Source organism: Plutella xylostella, chromosome Z, assembly GCF_932276165.1.
Source record: "Plutella xylostella chromosome Z, ilPluXylo3.1, whole genome shotgun sequence".
In the NCBI taxonomy this organism is placed as follows: Eukaryota; Metazoa; Arthropoda; class Insecta; order Lepidoptera; family Plutellidae; genus Plutella; species Plutella xylostella.
The window spans coordinates 4,623,434-4,637,281 of NC_064012.1; the positions used below are offsets into that span (position 1 = coordinate 4,623,434).

The window sequence follows — 13,848 nt, forward strand, 5'->3', positions numbered from 1 at the left end:
ATCATGATTTTTTACTTTAAGGCCATACTTTTAGATGTTAATGTACCCTAAATACATGCATCAAAAATAAGAATGAAATTCTACTAAGTATTGTTGTATTATTCACTTTCCTACGGCTCACGACGTAATTTCATAGTAGTTTCTAGAACAGAGAAAATCGCGTGCTTACTGTTGCTGCTCCTTCAGTTTGCGTGTGGTTTTCCACCACATTAAATGGCTTTTATATTATTATTACCGCTGGTTAGTCAGACCTACGCAATGTACTTCGTGGTCAAAAACTCTTTCGCGTACAATCTTGGCAACGCCATTATCCGGTTCTGTAATTTGAGATCTACTGAAAAAAATTAGGGCTTGGTTGAATTTTGGTAAATTAATATAATATGGACTCTTGGTAGGTTATTTTAACTTGCATTCCGGAATTCAAACAGGAAATCATAGTTTAAAAAAACCCGCACTCACGCCTTGTACTAATGTACTCCCTTTCGGGGTAGGCAGAGGTGCATTGCTGCACCCACTTTTCGCCAGAGTGTATGTTAGTCCCAATAGGGGGCGGGCCTATTGCCATTTTACGGGCACATCCAAGACCCGAGAACAAATATCTGTGTTTAAACAAATATCTGCCCCAGCCGGGAATCGAACCCGGGACCATCGGCTCAGTAGTCAGGGTCACTAACCACTACGCCATTCGGCCGTCAACCACTACGCCATTCGGCCGTCATATATCAAAACATAGTTAACACATAAAATCATAAGAAATTTAATAAGTAGGTGTAGTTTATGCATAAGGTGCACCGTGCAATACTAAAACATGAGTCATCAACAGTAACGCCTCCAACTCTAAACCAATGTAGTGTCTATTCTTCTTTATTTTGCGATGCCAAGACATCTTTTGTCAGACTCGACATTGATGACGGTATCGTCTTACCTACGATTTTGGCTTATAAAATGTCAAAATCATAATGCGAAAGTAACTGATAGACATCGATAGATACAATTTTATTATTTGTACTACAGTAATCAAATGGCTAGAAAGATCAGAAAATCCTTAAACATAACCTTAACTACCCTGCAACGCCATCTACCGCCTTGAGTTTAAATCACGTAGCTAGTCTGTTAAGCTGTGCACCGTGCATTTGCACCCTTCCACTGCAGTTCTGCAGTCTCTGCTGAGAACGACGCGGCATGGCGTAGCGCACTCTTGCGGAGGCCCTCTGTACTACCGGGGAACCATAGGAGAGCAACGTTGCAGTCTGGTGCATCCAAGAACGTAAATACTCACTAGATGGATAAAATATTATAATAAAAGAGCGGGCGTTGAAAATTTTATCTGAGCAGCTGGATAAGTATAGCTGGAACGCGGCCAAAACTTCAGCCGAAGATACGAGGAGGTGGTGGGTGTTGGTGGGGACCCTCTGCACTTCAGGGGTGCCATAGCTTACGAGTGCAGCATATACATTATATACATATTAAACATATACTATATACTTCATTATGTATAAACGAATGTACCTATAGAATTAACATGCGTCAGTCGAAGAGTGCTGCAATGTAGAAAGTTAACCGAACCCAAATACAGCTTCAATACTGTTAAAGGTAACTTTTACTAGGCAGTTTTCAAATACATACTATACCTACTGAAAGCCTACTCCTATTCGTTAATTAATATTGATGGTTACAGACCAGGTAGAGGCTACACATTAGGAATAAATAGAGGATTGATTGAATACGTAACTAGTTTGGAACAAAGCCAAAGAAACTGTCTCGGAAACTAACCACGAAGGCTTTGCGGCAAATTACAGCTAAAAGCAGCTACAATTACGTGTACAACAATGGGACCCCACATTTAAAATACACCCAGATTTCCATTTCTAAGAGTCAAAACCTATTGGTAAATATCTACGAAATTGAGAGATCATCAAAAAGTAATTTTTAAGCGCCCATACTTGAATCTATAGCGTTACTTGTTATACAGCTAAGTGTATTTTATTTACGCGTCACAAAAAGTGTCCCACTGACTTAGATAGTTTTAAGCTATTTTGAAGATTTCTCCAGATAGCTTGTTCCACATTTTCTACCTATATCATTAACTAGGCCTAGCGAAAAAAACAGCGAATTCAGTTAATCAAGTCTGACCTACTTTCTAGAGAGACATTACAGGCTTTGAACTCGAAATAGACAACAGTAGCCAAATCAATAGGCGCAAGTCTATGGACTAATGTTTTTTTTGTTGAAATTAGCCAATAGTCACTTGAATAAAGGTTTTAGCAAATTCACACAAGCTTTTGTGTCTATTTATACTGAAAATGTATATTTGCATATGAATTCAATTCCTTTCTGATGTAATACAATACATATTTTTTGTAGACACATAGTATTTTAATAATCTTTAATTTTGTAATAGGTATTTTAATCACTACAGCAACTACTGCAGTAGTTTTTGTTACAGTGTTACTAGTGACTAAATTGCTTAGTGTGTTTACTGTTGAATTTTGGACAAATAGAAAAAATGAGGTAGAATTGAATCAAGTATTGGTTATTTAGAAATGGTTTTAATCAAGCCAATCTCTACTCTGGGGAAATTCGGTATGATTGCTTTGAGCTGCCAGAATACCTATACATTGCCGAACAAATATACAATATACAAGGATATTTTACAGTATATTGTTCAATAAAGGAATGATTGTTATGTTGTTTCTTTGAGTACCTAAAAAAACTCTTCACAGGGTTGTTCCTTGCTATAAAATTCAGGCACATACAAGGCCTTAACAAATGTCTATCCTAAAACAAATATCTACCCTTGTCTGAGAATGAATGCGGAACCTTTGGCACAACAGTAATTGTTGCTAACAACATCCTGTTGGCTCCTGCATCCTGGCCATTTGTGAGATTACTCCACAAACTATAATATTTGTATAAAAATATATAAGAAGTCATAACTTACTCGTCATCATTTGCATCTTTGAGCAGGTACAGTGTGTGCGTTGGAGACATTTGAAGTTTGTCGGCTGACGTGATTGTTTTGTTGAGGCCCTGAGCAATAGATGACATTTCACCGAGTGTGTCGATCCACTTTACCAGGCCCTCTTGCATTATTCTGCAAAAGGAATAGCATTATATTTTAACTCACATTCTTATTAGTCATTCAGAGTGAATTCAGAGCTGGTATTCTACTTTTTACAATATTACTAATATTTTAGATCTAATAGATAGATATTCTTTAATCACATGTGATCACAAGATGCCAATCAAGATAGAAGAGAAAATATAAAAAAGCATCATAAGGCCAGTGATGTTGTGATAGAATATGAAATGAATATATAAGGGGAAGTATGAAAGTGGCTCCTATAGTGGAGAAGTTGAAAAGCCACCACCAGCCAACAACAGAACATAATTACAGAACTTGTTGGTACTAAAGTCTTATCACTAAAAGTGATTTATGTTTAATGGATATTGGCAAGATTATAATTTGCCTTTTTACAGTCTCCAGTTTAATGTATCACCTAAAAACAAATTATATTGTATATAGTACTCAATAAACTAAAAATCCGATCATGGTTATGAGCTTCATGCAGCATTTAAGCATGTAACTCAAGTTGAAACCTTTACGCATACCAAATAAAAAGGTTCAAGGCTAATATTATAGGCAATTTAGGCAATTATTATATGGAATATATACATATTTTTTAATATGTACTCGCAAACCCTACTTTCTTTACTTTACTTCCATATGTATACAATCATGTATATACAGATTTTAATATAATTTATAATTTTTTAAAACATAATTTAAATTTATATTTAGATATTATGTTTATATGTAGCTATGTGGTCTACCTTGAAACCTAACTTGGTGATTGGTTACCGCTGATCTCTGTGTAGGTTGAAATTAAACTGGGTCATTTCATCATATGAGTCTAGAATGCACTTAATAAGTGAATACTTTTCACGTGAGTTTTAATTGACATTCTATAAGCAGGAAATGGGGATGCAGCATCAATTAACTTTTTCCTCATTAAAATATGAGATAAATTAAAAGCATTGATATGTTAAGTGGTTATCATCCATGATTGATTTAGGAATTTGGGATAATATTATAGGATTGTACTTATAATTTCGGGTTTTTTTAAGATTGTACATGTTACATTTTTAAGCGTCAAGTAAACAGATGTTCATAAAATAAGTAACTGTAATTTTGTACTGTTCACAACTAAGCTACGAAAGTTAGGAAAGGAACATTTTAGGTGTGAAACAATTGGGAAATAGCTTTCATTCGGAGTAGCAGGCCAACTAAGTACGGTAACCACAAAACTGTAAAAAACCGGGGGCATTCAGCCTTGACGAGTCATGGTTTAACGATTTAAATTGAATAAAGAAATCCTTGGGGAACTTACCTAATGGTTTGGGCATCTCCGCGGAATCCAGGAGGCATCAGGTTGCTGTTCAACCTGGTGATCTCATCATGGAAAACTTCATTTACCGTCATCCACGCCATCCTACCAATTATTTGAACAAAGTTGAAGAAAACACTTTCTATCAATGAACCTTATATTATTAACTTACTAAGTTAATATATATAACAAAAACTGGCTTAGCAATATCTGGTAAATTAAGATACCTATTACTTTAACTTAACTCTTAGCAAGAAAAGATTGTTATTAAATTTGAAAGAAATACTTCTACACTAGAGAACGACTTTGAAGGTTTATTACGTTTCGTTCGATAATGTCCCGACAACTCGAGTCAACAAACGAGCCTCGAGTGAAGTAAGCAGGAGGTAACGGAACGGTTATACACTCAGAATACTTCTAGACTGACGTACTAGAAGCTTCTACACTATTCTACACTAAACGAGAAAAGTTATTTTCGTTAATTTATTATTTTTATTATCTATTTATTTATTACTAAAATTCAAGATTAATAATTTGTATGGAACTATAATTATAATGTTTGCGATAGATTTCTAGGACAAAGAACGGTTTTATGCGTGACATTGGTCATACTGAAATTCTTTTTGTAAACTTGTAACACTATCAAAACGTCATTTCACATTTTTTTTACGAACCATAAAGAAGAACTGATTATTCATAGAAAATGAGCTCAGAATAACAACAGACTCGTATAGAACTAGTACCAGTACACTACTGTTACTACGGATCATACAGCTTTTTGTAGATCTAAAGTATTCTAAAGCAAGGAACGTAACCCTACGTTCACCTACATCTATGTTTCAGTCTTTCATGTCCAAAAGGGTTCCGTAGCTATAAAATGGGCCGACCGCTTGACACAAAAAAAACCATAGGTACATTATACCTTGTTTCACGGGAACCATACATTATAGGTACTTTGTTAATGGAGCGGTGGTAGGTCAGTCGGGTAAGCGCCTGCTTCTCACGCCACATATGCGGGTTATATCCCGGCGCTGACATGTACCAATGAGTTCTTCTAACTTAAGTAGGTAACTACGGTGAAGGAAAACATCGTGATCCTGCATATCTAGATTAGCAAGGGCGTACCCAACTACCCAAGATTTCAGATAGGGGGGGCAGCTCATACCTGTTCCAAGATGATGGTCGGTTGGGTATATTGAAACATTATAGATAAAAGAATCGTAAGTGAAAAGAAAACATATGTACCTATTTTGTGTCCAACACTTAATTTTGCGCACAGTGAGTAACACGTTTTAATTCCCACTTGGCAGGAAAATTTACGTTTATTTTATCTTCTAGGGGGGGGCAGCTGTCCCCCCCCTGCTCCTACCTGGGTACGCCCTGATTAGCACATCTAGAATATATGTGAACCCACCTACCCGCAGTGGACCAGCGTGGTGGGAAATGGTCCAAGCTTAGGAAGGCAGTTTAGACCTTGGGGACATGCACAAAGGTTCCACAGAGAATAGAATAGAATAGTTACCTTGTTTCACGGGGAAATGTGTCTGATAGAACCCTTATTAAGATACATTTGAATAAGGGTAGTTTTTGTTTGATTCAGATGACTTTCCCCGTGAAAAGGAATACAAGTACCATTTAGTTAGGGCAACAGTCACGTCACAAGTTGGTCGAATTGTATAACATTTTGTATAAGTTATTTACTAACTATGTATGATACAGAGTGCGCTATAGTTTTCGTTGAAAGTGCCTACTTACGTGGGGTAGGTTCATAATTATTGTAATAGTATTTAAAAAAATAAAAAATGTATTAATATATATCTCGAGACTGGGTTGGGGATTTGATCCACATGGTTTTAAGGCAATTTTTGTTAAGTAATTACTTTCCTTTTTAACGATACTCCACCAATGGGGTAAGTTGATTTTTTTAAATGCAACTTTAGGCTATATGACAGGAACGGTAAAAATAATAATTATTTAACGATAATTTAAAAAAATAATTCTTGGTTTATCAGTTTACATTCGATCGGTGCAGAAACGGCGGAGAACAAGCCAAGACAGATGGACAGACATGACGAAACTAATAAGAGTTCCTAGTAGACTACGGAACCCTAAAAAGCATTCATCACGAGTCACAACCCATCACGTCCCCACTGCTGAGGCACGGGTCTTCTTCCCATGAAAGAAGGGTTTTAGGCCTAGTCCACCAGCACGCTGGCCTAGTGCGGGTGGGTCGACCCCAACATAAGCAAGCTTGTGCTGAGAGAGTTGTGTAAGTGGGCAATCCGACTGTCAGATGTTTTCAAGCTGCCCGAAGGCTTCTGACTACGCTTAACGACTGCTGCCGAAGCAGAATACGGGATGAAGCACGAAAGCGTCCAGAAAAGAACCACTTGAAATCGGTCACCCATCCAATGGCTGACTGTGCCATGTGTTGCGATCACTAAGCTGGCTCGACTACGAATGCTTCCGTACAAAAAATCGTTAGGTAGTTAAATAAAATAAAAAATACCATTATGATGTAAAAAAATATTTTATTTTTAGAATATAATACCTCAATTTTATTCAAGAAATTAAGCTATATAGTCCAGTCAAGGAATGAGGTGTAGAGTGCGTGAGCAGGTAACTAAGCGATTCCTTCAGAAACTTGTTCAGGGGGCTTAGGTTGTTAACATACCCAAAGTCCTGACTCCTAGGTGGTGAGCGGGGGGAAGGAGGGGGGGATAAAGGTACTAATTTTTGGTTTTTAGCTTATATCTCGAAAAGGGTGCATCGGAGAGAAATATTTTCAACTAATGAAATGGAGCTCTTAAAATTATCTAAAACTTTTATATCATGTGTTTTTTTCTAATTCCTAACCGTTTTCGAGCTATTACCCTCGGAAAAAGTTGAAATTTACAAGAAAAATTCATTCTTGTCAAAACATTCATAAACATTGCATCATATTGTCTAAACCTATTCATAAACGAATAAAATGAAAAGGAAAGAAGTTGTAGATTTTTTAATTCCCTTTTAGAATATATATGTATATGCTGGTCCATGTCCAACCCGCCTAAAGTTACAGCTATTTTTAACTTGCATTTTGCTAAATTCACTGACATAACTCACCGAGTTAATAAGCTTAAGTGTAAGTAAAATAGCTGTAACTTTAGGTGGGTTGGACATAAACCAGCATATCTATATATATTCTAAAAGGGAATTTAAAAATCTACAACTTCTTTTCTATTAATTTTTTTCATTTGTGTATAGGTTTAGACAATATGAAGCAATGTTTATGAATGTTTTGACATGAATAAATTTTTCTTGTAAATTTCAACTTTTTCCGAGGGTAATAGCTCGAAAACGGTTAGGAATTAGAAAAAAACACATGATATAAAAGTTTTAGATAATTTTAAGAGCTCCATTTCATTAGTTGAAAATATTTCTCTCCGATGCACTCTTTTCGAGTAATAAGCTTAAAACCAAAAATTCGTACCTTTATCCCCCCTCCTCCCCCCCGCTCACCACCTAGGAGTCAGGACTTTTGGTATGTTAACAACCTAAGCCCCCTGAACAAGTTTCTGAAGGAATCGCTTAGTTACCTGCTCACGCACTCTACACCTCATTTTGAGTCATTTATTGACTGGACTAATAATAAATCCCTGTTTGTGCATGCATTATGGTCACCGCCAAGTGACTCATAGGTACTTGACTAACGTATTTATTATAAAAAATAATGATATAATAAATGTCCTTTACAGTCACTTTTAAAATGCTATTTACATCTCTGCGCAATACGTTGCGTATCTCTAGCTATTTACAGAAGCACGTATGTATAATAATATAATGTGACTTTCTCTGTTCATACATTATATTAGTTTTCTTACAAATTGAGAAGTTTTAAAATGGTCTCTGAGTATGTCAACAGCTGCTGTATCATTTCATCACATACTATGAAGTCATTAAAATAAGGCGAAATATTTTCGTCTGATAGACGTAGGTACTTATTAGGTAATCGTATAACAATAAAGAAGTTAATATTAGTTTACCTTTTACTCTTATATGTTCACTAAGATAAATATTGTATATAATATAGGTAGACAATGGTCAGTACCTAACATCCTGGCGCCGAGTAACGAGGAGAGCCGACCCCAAATAATGGGAAGAGACAAAGAAATAGAAGAAAGAAGAAGAAGAGGTCAGTACCTAACTATACCCCTCTGTGATTGGTTCATAGGTACTCGTAGTAAAACTTTCAGCATGATTGGTTATGGTTGGAAGAAAATCACTCAAAGGCACTTTTAAAATAAGTACTTTGCTATAATGTTTTATTGTCGTGTTTCACATTTAAGTCCTAATTTAACGATTATAATAGTTATTTTCTTTAAGGTCAATAATTATAAACTATTTTTTGTCATAAAATATATCAATATTAAATTCATATTCACATTTAATTACATAATTATAATTATCAACTATAACTCGCGCCCCGCGCTATTCAATAATTTTACTCTACCTACTTACGTAAAATATCGAACATGATTGTTATTTAAAATCAGATCCCAAAGTTGGTAATACCATGTCACTTTACCCTGCAAACTTTGCCTTTCATTGGCAACATTAATAATTAAACTTACATCTGTCGACTCGTGGCACTTTAAAGTCATATACATAAATCATTTATTACTTTAACTACCTACTTACACAATACATAAAAACTGGAACAATTTAGACAAAAAAAACACTAACCAACAAACTTCAAATCTGGACGGATAGTTAGAGATTCAAGTCGTGCAATCTTCTGTACTCTGGACGGATAAATAGAGATTCAACTCAGCGAATTTAATTCCGTGAACGTCCGCAATATGGCGGTTGGCGCTAGACGTAGACCTCTCCTCGTTTGGAGCCGTTGGGTTGGCGGATGAGGTCGGCGGGTGGCGCGGGCGGCGGGGCGGCGTCGTCGTCGCTGAGCTCGGTGAGCGTGGCGCGGGGCGGCGGGGTGGAGGGCGGGGCGCGGTCGCGGGGGGTCGAAGGGGGGGAGGATACCAGCTGCGTGATGGTGACGGGCGCGGTGAGCATGGGAGCCAGGCCGGCGGACGACAGCGCGGGCGACAGCACCGCCTGCGCAAGCGCCGTCGTGCCCGGCTGCCCCGCGTGCAGCGTGTTGTTTACGGATCCGCTGTCCAGCTCCTGTGGATTATAAGATTATCAATTATGATAAGTTGCTTTGACATGGTTCGGACCGTGCAATTCAGCGTTGCCCGGTTTTATTGATTGGCCTGGGTTAGACCAGCCACAGCCAGCATGTAAACGATCCATTATGAATATAAGTTTATGAATTAGACTGGTGACGACTCCCTGGAGTGAGCAAATATACAACGGTCTTCTTAATAGCATTTCGGTGAGAAACAGCTGGTTTGAAAACCGTCATTGTGGTGAAAGTGAAAGCATAAGAATCAGTAGTAGACTGGCCAGGATGCGTCAAACATATAAAAACACAGCACAACTTGGGCTCCTTTCCATCAATCTGTAAACGGTATAAAAACACAGCAACAAACCTGTATAGGCGACAGCACCAGCGCCCCTAGCACGGGCATCTCGTTCTGGTGCGCCATGATCACTCCCATGCTTTGTACGCTCATGCCGAGGCGTTCTCGGTCCAGCACCTCCTTGGTGACGTCGGGAGTCGGGATGCGGGGCCGGTTGCGTACCGTTATGGGGATGGCTGAACCGTTGCTCTTCTGGCCACCTGGGTTGAGTAATGAATGGGTTTTTAGATCAGAAGTTAAGGTTATAGTATAGATTGTGGCAGTGGGATTGTATAAGCCCGTATTAAATTATAGCTAACTCTTATAAAAAAGTGGTTTGTTTTGAAATACGGCAGTTCAAAATATGCGACGCAGTTTCGAGTAGCTAATATCCATAATGTAACAAAGCGGATGAATAACCCCGAATAAGCTTTGACGTCAAATTTAATACAGAAAGTCTTCATATCGAAATCCATCTATTGAATGAAATCAACCCCAACATACCATGCCTAGAGTTCTGTCTGTTATGGCGTCCAGACTTCCTGCCGACTAGTCGTTCGTACAGCGATATCTTGTGATGCTGTGGCGTCTGCAACGCCGGCTGGCCCGCCTCGGGGCTCGAATAGACCACCGAATTGTGGCGGTGGCGGCCCCCGAATAGACCCCCCGAGGAGTACGTCGATGCTGACCGTACCGACCCCATCCGCGAGATCTGTCTCTGGAACCAGTTCTTTCGCCGCTCCACCAGTGGTGTGTCTACGCTTTCCTGCAAAGATATTAAAATTTGTTGATAATTGCAGCCATTTTTGCAGGTGTTTCTGTAAGTAATTAAAGATACCTAAGCTCCCTGGGTTGCAATTTGCTGTGGCCTACATGGTATCGCTTAACCGCGACTAAGTACTCAAGTGGATAGGGGGATTTTTCACCGACGAGGAAAGTAGGTATTCGATGGTTGAGCCATCGCACCTACTCTTTACTCTTTAACAATGCAACTGAGCCTGAGCAAACTTCGTATAGCTTACATAGTCCGCGTAGGTCTCGTCGTGGCTCTTCCGGGGCGATGTCTGTACATTCGCGTAGACTGCGTCTTCAGCCTTCACCTTGTAGTGGTCCGCTGAGCACGGGGGCTCGTGCCGCCTGGAATTATGTAAATAAAGAATTTGCTATAGGTACAGTATCTATGGATGAGCGGTTGTGGAATAATCGAAGTTTAAACAGGATTAACTAGACCATCATAATAATAGGCCAACATGCCATCTTTCTAATACACTGGAATTGACATAGACCAATAAAAAGAGGTTACTTAAATTAACAGCACCCTATATGCAGTAGCCATTTGGTTACTTAAAAAAATGCAGTAGCTTAGTAACCATATTGCGGATGTTCGATGGAATTTAAAATTGGTATTTCACTGGAACCTATAATAAAATTATGCATCCGGAACTCGAACATAAGTGTGACCATGTGAGCGAGAGGTCGGAGGGCCTAGTGTATTTGTTTCTTCGATTCGATGAGGAGCTAGTGCGCATTTAAGCTAGATGGCGACACTTCCACGTCAAACGAATAGTGTAAAGCCGCATTTCCTTTACCTGACATGTCGTGCGTGTCGTGACGCGTCAGAGGCATATCGGTTTCATACGACATACAAGTATGTCCCTTACCATTAAGGGACATATTTGTTAGTCGTGTTGTGCCGCGACACGTTATGCGAAATCTTCGAAACCGAGCGTCACGACACAACACTACACGTAAGTGTGTCGCGAACTTAACTCACACTCCACAAGCTCACAACTTGCTTCGCACGTTTGTAACTGCTCACAGCCACCAACTACTTATATATTGAATAGGAAGATAGAGGTAGGGAGAGACGGTCAGCTGCATAAGTAGCTACACACTTCTGTATCTTGTCAAACTGACGATTCGTCAATGTTTCAATGAATGCATAATGCACTTTCAGATTGACTAGGTACAAAAGTGTTTAGCTATTTATGCAGCTGACTGTACCTATATAATGGCTCAAGCATAGAGCAGCCAACCACAGACAAAACAGATAGATATAGTAGTATACCTGTAGTGTTCCGACGCGACGGTGTAGGGTAGATCCTTGGGGACCACCTCCTCCCAGTATTGGTCCTTCAGCAGCTCCGGCGGCTGCTCGTGCATCTCGTCCACGATCATGTACGCTGCCTGGAATCAACACATTACACTTATTCAATCTCTGACTCGGTGGTTCTAGTGATAAGTTAAAGCTCATAATACGACCGAATGGTGTAGTGATTAGAGACCCTGACTGCTATGCCGAAGGTCCCGGGTTCGATTCCCGGCTGGGGCAGATATTTGTTGTGATCAAGTCTTGGGTGTTGATATTTATAAATAATATGAATCTATCTATGTATGGTTTGATCAGCTGATGTACTTATAGTTTGTATGAATTTGCAGTAGGGTCCTCGAAAACAACCAAATAAACGACTGTATTTTAAAATACCAGTATCAGCATCGCTCGGAAACTTGGTTTACGTAAAGCAATAGTGATCCTCCCAATATAGGATTATCTCGATTTTGTTTATGTTTGAGGTCATTGGCCCCAAATTGCACTATCAATTCCGTTAAATGCTTTCGTTGATAGGTACCTTGATATGTCTGTCAATTAGCCAATTGAGTTCAATGTCGTCGTCGTCTTCACCGAATGGGTTGATCAGCACTTCTGCAACCTTCAGCCAGCCCACGTAAAAGCAGAACTGTGAAGGAAACGTTATCAAAATTAGCGAACATGACACTGTATGTTATATTTTTCAAACCTGTGCAAAAAAGGAGAGCTTTGTGGGTGAGTGTGACGGGCAGTTTTCCTGTGATATTTTGGTCAAAACACGGTCAAAACCAAAGACATATCACAAAAGCACCGCCAATCTGGATATATCCTTAATAAGTTTAGAGGCACCACTTGTAAGAATAAATCATTGTAACCTGAAACTCTCATCATTTTCTGAAAACGTTCAAAAGCCGTACTAAGGCATGTTGACATCCTGACATCATACCTGCAGTGCAGTGAAGAGCGGGAAGTACACGTCAGGCTCATACTTGGAGGTGGACCCTGGCGCGGGAGGCACCAGCTGACGCCCCATCAGGGCTGCCACGAAGTAGGTGTACAGGGCTAGGGTTACCACCTGCAATATACAGAAATAGGCCATGAGATCACAGATCAACGACGTAGTAAGTAAATCAATACCTAGTATCGCAAACTTGTACTACAATAATTTTCGGATTAAAAAAAAAACTTTTTATTTCAATATGTTATACGTAACCACTTAACCAGTGAAGGAATCCACACGATAAATAAATGAAATAAGTAATTTTTGATTTATAAAGTCCGAGGACTTAATCTTCTTATACTAGGTGAGATTATAATAGCCTTAGATTATACCCTAGAATATCGTATAGGTGCCTTTCTAAGTACCTTTACGTTACTTTATAAATTAAAAAATGCGTCTTGAATTACATTGGCAGGTAGTTACATTATAGTTATTTCAGCAACAGCATTACCTAAGTGCAAATGTAGTCCCTACTTATTGAATTTGACACAAATTGCTTCGTGTTATTTCATTTTGACTTGGCGATAGGGACCCACAAATACAAGTTCCAACACAAATAAAAGTTTATGAGTTGAGATGAGAGCATCAATAACATTAATATTTGTAATTTCTTTTTTGACACTTAGGTACCCACTCTCGAGCATGGAAGTAATAGGTGTAGGTACTTATTACTTCCATGCTCTCGAGTGACAATGTTACTTGTGAGTGGGTTACGTTATTTTCCCTAAAGAAAGTACTTAGGTACCTACCCTTCTTCATTCATTTAGAGCTACCAGAAAAATTAAATTTTCTCTATCTTTTACCCAACGTTAAGTTAGCGTTCTCAGACCCTATACCCCCATCAATTTCCTCCCAAGTATGAAACAA

The 13,848-nt window shown here is 38.8% G+C and overlaps 2 protein-coding genes across 2 annotated transcripts in view; both read right to left on the reverse strand.

Annotated features, from left to right (window-relative positions):
• LOC105385329 (alpha-tubulin N-acetyltransferase 1) overlaps nt 1–4,740 on the reverse strand; it is a 47,225-nt gene extending 42,485 nt beyond the window's left edge. The window contains exons 1-2 of the mRNA XM_038122278.2: nt 4,392–4,740; nt 2,942–3,094 (exon numbers count right to left, since the gene is read on the reverse strand). Coding sequence (XP_037978206.2) covers nt 2,942–3,094; nt 4,392–4,492 — 254 coding nt within the window. The 5' untranslated portion in view covers nt 4,493–4,740. The remainder of the gene's footprint in view (nt 1–2,941; nt 3,095–4,391) is intronic.
• Nucleotides 4,741–8,675: 3,935 nt separating this feature from the next.
• The window catches only part of LOC105385330 (bestrophin-4), a 31,010-nt gene continuing 25,837 nt past the window's right edge, over nt 8,676–13,848 (reverse strand). The window contains exons 6-12 of the mRNA XM_011555691.3: nt 12,928–13,056; nt 12,523–12,630; nt 11,961–12,079; nt 10,915–11,029; nt 10,397–10,658; nt 9,923–10,113; nt 8,676–9,554 (exon numbers count right to left, since the gene is read on the reverse strand). Coding sequence (XP_011553993.1) covers nt 9,243–9,554; nt 9,923–10,113; nt 10,397–10,658; nt 10,915–11,029; nt 11,961–12,079; nt 12,523–12,630; nt 12,928–13,056 — 1,236 coding nt within the window. The 3' untranslated portion in view covers nt 8,676–9,242. The remainder of the gene's footprint in view (nt 9,555–9,922; nt 10,114–10,396; nt 10,659–10,914; nt 11,030–11,960; nt 12,080–12,522; nt 12,631–12,927; nt 13,057–13,848) is intronic.